At 46.8% G+C, this 10000-nt stretch overlaps 1 protein-coding gene across 1 annotated transcript in view; it reads left to right on the forward strand.

The window, feature by feature from the left end:
• Positions 1 to 532: 532 nt before the first annotated feature.
• Positions 533 to 10000, forward strand: part of LOC134065879 (cadherin-18-like) — a 117854-nt gene continuing 108386 nt past the window's right edge. Inside the window, exon 1 of the mRNA XM_062520978.1 lies at positions 533 to 1028. Coding sequence (XP_062376962.1) covers positions 702 to 1028 — 327 coding nt within the window. The 5' untranslated portion in view covers positions 533 to 701. The remainder of the gene's footprint in view (positions 1029 to 10000) is intronic.

The raw sequence follows: 10000 nt of genomic DNA on the forward strand, positions 1-10000 counted from the left end.
CCTAATAGCACCATATATCACCTTAAGTATGATTTTTGCTGAGTCATGGAATGTTTTTTGCTGACTCATTAAGCAATTTTTTGCTGATTTATTGATTTTTTTTTTTTTTTTTGCTGATTCATTGAGTCATCTTCTCCCCTTCTTTCTGGCCTTGTCTCCACAGGAACCTTAAGATGGCTGCCCCGATTACCCCATCTCAGTGCTGAGCCTGACCACGGGAGGAGAGGACAGGAGCGGAAACGAGAGGAGCGGAGAGGAGAGGAGAGGAGAGCATCGCCGCCTTGGGGCCCGACACCTCCGGGGGCCTCCATGATGTGAGTGGAGTTCCGTCTGTTTCCATGGAGATAAGCGTCTGACACCATGGGCTTCAGCCAGGCTCTGCGGACCCGCGTCCCTTTCCTGTTCTGGATCTAGCCGTCGCCCCGACCAGCAGGGGGGGATAAGCCCGAGAGGCGTAGAGGAGGAGGAGGAGGAGGAGGAGGAGGAGGAGGAGGAGGAGGCAGCGTCAGGGAGAGAAAGAGGAGGTGGAGAAGAAGACAGAAGAAGGAAGAGGAGGAAAAAACCTTCACCGCCATTTAGGATTTAATACCTCGCCGTACGCTGGGAATATCCTTTTGCGCTTTTCTTTTTTTCCAATCCGAATAATCCGAACCGGGAATACTGGGATCGGGTGGGCGTGCCACCTGGGAGCGCCTGGCACCATGAGGGTGTGGGTGCCCTCGGCCTGCCTGTGCCCGGTTCTGCTGTGCCTCTGCATGCTGGAGCGCTGCTGTGGCAGCGGCCACCACCTGGTTACCCGACTGCCCGGCCGAAACCACTCGCTGCCGCACAGCAGAGGGCACAGTGGTGGAGGCGGGCATGGAGGCGGGCACGGAGGCGGGTCGCACCAGAACCCCCACCAGCAGCAGAACCAGAGCCGGGACGGCAACGACACGGAGGTACATCACCGGCCCAAACGCGGCTGGATCTGGAACCAGTTCTTCGTCCTGGAGGAACACTTTGGGCCGGACCCGCAGTATGTGGGCAAGGTAAGAACTGAGGTCTCATAGAACGCACACACTCACACACACACACAAATGCACACGCACACACACACACACACACATACACACACAGACACAGACACACACACACACATACACAAATGCACATGCACGTACACACACATGCACAAATGCACATGCACGTACACACACACACACGCACATGCATGTGCATACATACTCTGAAGTCCTCTGCTGTCTCTGTCTCTGTCTCTCTCAGACAAACACACTCTGCTGCATTTCCTATTTCAACAGTGCCCTTAAATGCACTCACAACATGCAGTAGTTTTGTCCCGGGATAAATGCACTCTATGGTGGTAAACAACCAGTGGGACTCTTCTACATACAGTACTTATGCAATTTCTGTTGGACGTAGCCACCATACAAAAACACCCACATGCTTGGATCGGGCACAGATTGGCACACAAACACGCAAGTGTTAGAGGTTAGGGATTTCCCACAGCCACCAATCAGAGAACCAAGCATTTACAAAGTCGGAACGAAAATCACCGCCTCTGTACACAGAAAATATCACCAACAGAGCAGCCTTCGAGAGCATTTCACTGAGGTTACACTTTACGTTTCGTCGTTTAGCTCCATTTAGTCCTTTTATCCAAAAACGACTTTCAAAAATAGGAAAATAATCAAGGTGCACTGCTACAAGGACATGCTAGTGTAGCAATGAACGCAACTAGAATCGAGTGACTGCTCTAGAAAATGGATAGTCAAGTGGTAAGTGCTAGATTGAGTATGTCCAGTAGTGAGTAGTTGGTAGGGAGAATAGCTCTGAAGAGCTGGGTATTCAGGAGTTTGATTGAAGAGAGAGAAAAGAGAGTGGGGGCGCCCCTGCTCTGGTAGGAACTGAGCTTGGTCCATCAATGGAGAGCAACGGATGAAAAAGAACTGGAGTGCCTCGAGCGAACGGGCAGCAGAGCCAGGTGTCGTTCGTTGGAGGAGCGCGGTCGACGGTCAGGAGGTAACATATGCTTGGGTTGTTATAGGGTTATGGATTATCAAGCAGGCTTCATCTGTGTTTGAATTGAATTAGGCGCTCGACAGACACCTCCAGAAGGCCCAATAGTGGTGTCTGGCGCCCCAGACCCACCCGCCTCCTTACTCTCAATGGGTACATCCCAACATAGAGCGCAGACATGCCAGGCATCCATAACTGACCCAGCAGGATGTACACCAGATTGCTTGACGCGTTTTTTGCACACAGACCAGCATTCCTGCTCCGTAAGGCCAGCGCTCCCAACTGGGGCGCCATTTCCCAAACGCCCTCCCTGCCAACACATCCACCTGTGAGCATGACACCGTTTTCTACCTCCTAGTGTGTGAGCTCCACACACCGCCATCAATTTCTCTCTCCCTCTTTCCCTCTCTCTCTCTCTCTGTCTCTCTCTCTCGTTCTTCCTCTCTTCCTCTCTCTCTCCCTCAGTGTGCAGAAAGGTGAGTCATGGCTCCTATTTAAATGCAGCAGCGGGCTGCACACGTGATGGCGATGTTAAAAGCCTCGCACACTGCCACTCTGCGGTCGGTCGGCCGGTCAGCTGGGAGCCCCACACGCTGCTCAGCGTGAGAGCACGCACGGGCAGGTGCAGCAACTACTGCACACTCAACCAGGGGTGTGTGTGTGTGTGTGTGTGTGTGTGTGTGTGTTTGTGTATGTGTTTGGGGATGAGATGCCTCTACATAGGGCCACTTTGCTTCCAGAAACATTTTCAGTTGTGAATATCTTTTTCAGGGTCAACCTCTTTGTGCGGGGAGTAAAATCTGTGTGTTTTTCAATAGACACCATCACTTTTCTTCAACAAAATGCCACAGTATAAAAACCATTACCCTCAAGCACAACCTTTATCTATGTCTGCTTATGCTCGGTCATAATATCTTGATCCGTGTTTAAGTTGCTACATTTTTGGATCTTCTCATCCACAGCAGAGCTGTTATGCCTGCAAATGCCAGCCAGTCAGAGGCTTTCCCGACTGGGAAAGCTGGAAGTGACCAGTAGCTGGGACTCCATCTGACTTCATTGGCTTTGTTGAAGCTGCACGTTTATGAAAACACGGAGAAGCTAAACAACATGTAAATCAGTTTGTGTTTTTATCAGCTGCGGTACTTTACTGTGCACATTAAAATCTGACAGTCTCCTGATCAAGGGACGAGTTGTGAACAGTGAAGCGATCAAAGTGTACGGTTGTCAAGGTCTCGGTTGTCTTATGTGACTGACGACACTAAAGGAATGGGCCATTAAGCCTACCTTACACTGACAGAGAGAGATTCTTGAAAGATTGTAGTCTTTTAACTAATGCCCCTCATTCAAGCTTTACTCAAAAGACTACAATCTGTCAAGAATCTCTCCCAAATCTTGTCAGTGTAAGGTAGGCTTAATATAACATGCAATAACCAGAGGAGTTGTGAGGATCAATTCCCAGCTGCCACCGCTATGCCCTTCAGCAAGTCACTTAACCCTGCATTGCTCTGAAGCAGGGGTGCTGCTAGAAAAAATGGACCCTATGACAGACAATAATTCCCCCCCCCCCCCCCCCCGATAATATATAGTACCCCACTCCCTCCCAAACCCCGCCCCTGCCCTGAGGAAATAGGCCCTTGTAATAAATTCTGTATGGAAGTCTTTTTGGATGAAAGCAGAGGCGGTAATCCCGGTTCCAGGAAGTAAAAGTATCTAGAAAGCCATATATTCTGTCTCCCTGTTCAGTGTGCACATAAGACTGGTGATATCACTAATTAGCTGACCTATCTGGCTGCTAATTAGGATGAGCTGGTTTACAAAATGGTTGGAACAAATACTTGGCAAGACTTTTACTTTCTGAAAACCCGGGATGTCCACCTCTGGCTTAGTGTGTCAGCCAAATGAAAAAGTAGGTAAGGAAGTAAGACGGTGGAGGTAGGTGCAAAGTAAAGTGTACCTTGTAACTGTAGCTTAATTGGACCAGGCTTGATTGATAACGCTACCTGGCATCACCTGGCAGCCTGCCCTGGGTTCAGGAGATGTGGTTGAACAAACTTCCCAGCTGGCAGGACCTGCTGAACTTGAGAGCCCCTCTGATGTGGTGCTTTGGGGGTTGGATTGATGATCTGTTTACTCTTCTCTGTGCCCAGAGGCGAGCGATTGAAGGGGGGGGGAGGTGAAGAGGCGCTTTTTAAAGGGCAGAAGGTGCTTTAAGAAACTTTTGCCCTTTCAACAGCTATGTGGAACTAGAGGGGGTCGTTTCATCCTTCTAAAGGACTCTCCAGTACTCAGAATCAAAGCCCCTGATATGTTTCATGCTACTGAGAGTGTTTATGTAGTGTCATAGGCCAGAGGGCTGCCTACACTGACTCTATCCATTCATTTTTTTTTTTTTTCAAGAACGTCGCTCTTTTGCATGGCGGAACTGTTAATGACCCTCTCAATATGGCTCTTCTGTCAGGTCGTGTGTTTGTTTGGTGCGGAGGATGAAATCTTTAGGCCCCTTCTGATTGGCTCATTGGCATTCCGCCTATTGTGCCCGCACCGTGCCCGCAGGAGAGAGAGAGGCTGCTCGCGAGTCGACGCTGCGTCTCATGAGCGAAAATGCCAGACAGCCTTTCTCCTCATTACCGCCTGCCATGTTTTATTCATGCTGCATGGGCACAAGAAGGGAGAAAAAGAAAAGCATCAAACTTTCCCTTTGGCTGCAAACGCTGGCTCCCGTCAAGTGACCGATGACCTCAAAAATCCCTCTGTTTTATTATTTATTTACAGTATGTGTTTATGCGGTGTTGTTGTTGTTGTTCTTGTTGTTGTTGTTGTTGTTGTTGCTGTTGTTGTTGCCCGACTTTCGATGCTTTGGGTTGGCTACAATAGTACCAGGAGTGGTGAGAATGCTGCTGGAACAGTCAGTGGCGGATCTCCCCTCAGGTGGTGGAGAGTGCGGTTGTTACTGGATACCGCTGGTCTGTCTGGTCTGTCTGTTCCGTCGAGTTCTAGAATCCAATTCAGGTCAAACTTATGTGGCCTGAAGGGAATCATCCGAGAGAGAGAGAGAAAGAGAGAGAGAGAGAGAAGAATGATTGATGCGATGGAGAAAATAGAGAATGGATGTGCTGAAAGGGAGGTCTTGCTCCCTTCTCCTCTCTTTAGCAGCTTTGCGTTGTCTCCCTCGCTCATTCGCTGCCATCCCTCTCCACTCTGTCACTGTTTCTCTCCATTCTCCCCTCTCTCTCCCCTCATCTGCTCCCCTATCCCTTCCTCCTGATTCCTTTTTCTGCTGCTTGCTACCCTGCCCCTCATTCTGTGTAATCTTTCTCCTTCTCGTTTCGGTTCCCTCATTCTGTGTGTCTCTCTGTGTGTGTGTGTGTGTGTGTGTGTGTGTTAGGTGTGCTTGCTAAGCTGGTTTGATCGGTGTTTTCCGTCGTAACGCTCCTGTCGTCGGCACAAAAAGCCACAGGAAGAGCGGAGAAGTCGCACCCTGCTCTTATCTGCGGCAGTGTGCAAAAATGTGCTGGAGCAACGAACGCAGTAATCATTATTCTGGGCACTCAGGCACTGGCTAATCCCTTCACCGCCCCTACCCCCCCCAACCCAACCCAACCCAACCCAGCCTACCCCAACCTAGCTCTCGCTCGGCAAGAGAGACAGGGAGAGAGGGATGGAAGGAGTAAGACAGAGAGGGATGGAAAGAGTAAGATGGAGAGAGAGAGAGAGAGGGAGAGAGAGAGACAAACAGCGATAGAGGGAAGAGTAGGGACAAAAAAGAGAGAGACAGGGAGAGCGCGATGGAAGGAGTTAGACAGGGAGAAAGGGATGGAAGGAGTAAGACAGAGAGAGACAGCAATAGAGGGAAGAGTAGAGAGAAAAAAGAGAGAGAGAGGGAGAGAGAAAAGAAACTCTCTCTACCCAGAATGTCTGTATAAAGAACACGAAGCACACAGAGAAAGGTCGGAAAGAAAGAAGACCCAAGAATGAAATTCAGCAGGAAATGACAGATAGATTAAGACGTGGTGAAGCGGTAGGACGGAAAAGATAGACAAGAAGAAATATGTTGTTTGAAAGAGTGCGAGAGAGTGTGGAGAGGGAGAGAGAGAGAGAAATAGAGAGAGCAAGAGAGAGAAAGAAACGGGCTGAAGGTATTAATCCCAAACTGTGCTGTGCTCAATCATTGTGACAGCTGAACACTCCTTAATTTGGTAGTTGGCTTGTGGGTTGACCAAGGTACGAGTTGTGCATAATTATCCCCCACGTCCAAAAAAGCAAGTGGTTCATTTCAGGAACAGGGACAATGCCTTCGTCCATTCAGCCGTGACACTGTACCTGGAGTAATACATGAGGAGTTGGACAGGCGACACGACAGCACAGCTACGGGCATTTCTGTGGTACATAACAATTACTTTCCTAAAAACGCATTAGCTTTAACAAGCCATACTGCACTTCGTTGAGATACCACACACACACACACACACACACACACGATAATCGCAAACACAACGTCCCTGTGCGAACACACACACACACACACACACACACACACACACACTCAAAATGTGCAAACACAACATACAGATGGTAGCCTACGGGTTGAGAATGCTCCTTTCTTTCCCGCACATCGGGACTCCCGAAGCATCGGGACTTTAATTAAAAGTGCAACCGCAAGGGGGCAACATAAGACCGCCCTAATAAAATGAAGGTTCGGCTCATACCGGAAAACACGGAAAAACCCGAAGACACCGCGCTGGTGACAAGCAGAGAAAAGAGACATCACGCTCGGCATGTCAGATTGCAGTTTCAGAGTTTTCGAATGTTTTACAGCGTACCTCACAGCTGGCTCTCTCACTCGACGTAGCCTATAACTCAGTCAGTCCAGCAGAGATGCCAGAGTAACGTTTTGGTCAATGGAGAGGGAGAGAAATGCTCCGCATATCCGTCTCATTTAATCCGTCTCATTTAATCATTAAAATGAAGGTGATGACTGGCGAAATTATAGTCAAACGACGTTTCAATAAACCATTGTTGAAATTAATGAAAATGGTTTTAGAAGCCTTCAATTCAACCTGAAAGACTCGATAGGCAACCTTAGATTAATTCATTAATTCATTACGGTTACAAGACCGCATTTCCGTGAATAGGCTATTATTGTCAAAGCGAAGACGAAAGAGATGGACAAGATGGACATTTAGGCTACATTTATGCTAGGAATACTTAGAAATGTGTAGGCCTATAGGCTATTTTAAAACGGAGGCATGTTCATTTTAACCGGCGACGCTGGGTAGCTTACCCAGCACTTTATCACAGATTTTGTCCCCACCACTTTTGACAACTGAAAATAAAATGTATTTAACAGAAATATCTTTAATAGGCCTACATGCTTATCATGTCACTTTACTTATAACCATAGGCTACATGCATGGAGAAGATCGCGCATTTTGTAACATTGTAACAATGAATGGTCAGATATGCGATAGGGCAGTGAGGGTGATCGACTAGTAGGCCTAGCTCCGCAAAAGAAGTTTCTAGCAACTTAGAATATATGGATCTCGTTATGCATGTTCATGTTGATTCAGAGATAGACATAGACTACCGTGGGCTACTGTGCGTCAATATAACAGCATTTTATCATGTGGTGAATTAATGACTAACGTCAGTTTAACATGTCAGAACTTTTGATCGGCGTTTCAAGTGCATGCCGCGAATAAATGAACTCGACTGACTGAATCCTTTATATTTCTTGGCGAAGAGATTGACACTCGAACTGTGGCGTAAATGGTTGAGGCATCTTAATCATACGTCAGCGATCGGGGTTCAAAACTTACTCTACGAACCTCCGGAACCCTTTAAGACAAGAGGCATTATTTTATTAAAAAGCGCAACACACACACACACACACACAAATTTTTTACATTTACATAATAGGGCTCGGGCACACGCCTTGCATTCTAGGAATATCGCCGCCATTGGTATAGCACTGAACGTAATATCCATTCATTCAGATGCACAAGACAAGAAGCAGAAATATAGTAGCGATTTATTCTTTTCCTCTTGCGATCGTGGGTTGCACTGTTACACCCCACTACACAGCAACATACTACCAAGAAGGCAAAAACTAAGTAACAGGAACACACTAAAAGGCGGGGGTAAATCCATAGTAATCCATAGTAAACTAAGGAGTGAAGCTGCCAATGTGGCTGTGCCCGCGAAGTTTTGATGTCTTGATCCCGAGCCCTAGTGTCAGGAAGTGTCTGTCGAGAGAGAGGGGGAAGGGAGGCAATCGTCCTCAATGCCTCATATAGGTAGGCTATAATGTCTAGTGAACTGGTTAGACAAGTGTGGGGGAGGGGGAATGATCGCACAAGACAATTGCTCTTCATGAAATGGGTAGTCTCACAGACGTTTGTCGATGTTTAAACGTAGCCTACTACATCACTTGCGAAATCGTGAAAAGACGTGGCGCATAGAATTATTAGGCTACTGGATTTAATATAGCAAGTCCATAGACTTTGTTCATCCTATATTAGCCTATATTAAAATGTAATGTGCTGCGGGGAAGCATTGGGGAAGTCAGTTTAAGTTGTCCTGTAACAATTTGCCTCTTATTATAATCAAGAGTATGCAGCCACTACGCACATAATAGTCTAGGTTACGGGCGGATGCGAGCAACCCCATGCAAAAGAAGGCCTTAAGTTAACGGACTGAAGGCCTGTTTACATGTCAAACATGCATTAAATCTAAGAAACGAAAAACACAAATATCATGTATTGTGTCGTAAACAGTTAATGACTTCGTGGCTGGCCACTATGCGCAACTGCATCGCGCAGTGAGCTGAAGGATAGGAGGACCGACACTTATTAACACAAAGCTTTGTAAAGCACTAACAACCACCCCTCAAAGTTCATTGTCCATAAGTCCAACCTATAAGTATAAAAATCCGACAATCCAAAACGATAACGAGATCTCCCAGAAACGAAAAACAAGTTTGTTGAGTAGCCTAGTCCTTCCAACAATCTCAGCTTTTGCGTTTGTTAGATAAAAGGCATTCTGTCCTGCTGTATTCCAATGAGAAAAAATCATCCACAAGGTAGGCTAAGGGTCACGGTAATGCAGCATGCAGGAATCTATATACGCACAAAACGAATGAATGGGTTATATCGGCCAAAACGAATGAATGGGTTGGGAGAGTCGTCTGGCTGTGTCAGCAGACTGCAGTCGGTCTCGAGGGGTTAAATAGCGCACGTACTTGAATTTTAATCTGAAGAAGACCACACGGTCGAAACGTCATTCCTTTGTGATAAAGAAAATAAAATAAAATCAAAAAAGAAGGATTTCAAGTGTGCGAACCTTTTTCCATTTTTTATGATTTAGCCTACTCTTGTTCTGCACCTTGACCGGGGATGTGCACAAACTTTTTTACTACACTTGAATTTTAAACCAACTCTTCTCTAGCCTATATCCTATAGCCATACTTTAATAATCAGATGTTATGCTCATTTTTGTAGGCTACACCTCACCGGCAAGCACGCACGCAAATGCTGCTTTTGCACATCTACAATATTGGCCAGGCTATATAGAATAGGCTTTTAGGACTGTATTTTGCCTTCGTGCAACTTTAGTTTTGCTCAATCTAAATTGTCCAATCCAAATATTGTCAGTAAGGATAGGTCATATTACCAAATGGCGAACCTCGAAAATTATTTAGGATATAGAGCCGTGTCCATTACGCATGCAGTTATTTGTTAGGCTATTGTTTTATTTGAGTGTTTTTGTCTACCATGGCAAACATAGTTGAAACGTTCGCTCTAAACTTATGTATTTCCAATCGGCTTTCACAATCAGCTACAGCTGCGCGGCGCGGCGCAGATGATCGCCATGAAAACTTGCAATGTCTTTACAGAACTGCTTTCACTTCCCCGAGTCGCGAACGCAACATGCACAACAACCGATATTTAGCAAACACATGTATTTCCAGCTCTCAAAACCGATGAGG

This window comes from Sardina pilchardus, chromosome 19 (assembly GCF_963854185.1).
Source record: "Sardina pilchardus chromosome 19, fSarPil1.1, whole genome shotgun sequence".
NCBI classification, from domain to species: domain Eukaryota; kingdom Metazoa; phylum Chordata; class Actinopteri; order Clupeiformes; family Clupeidae; genus Sardina; species Sardina pilchardus.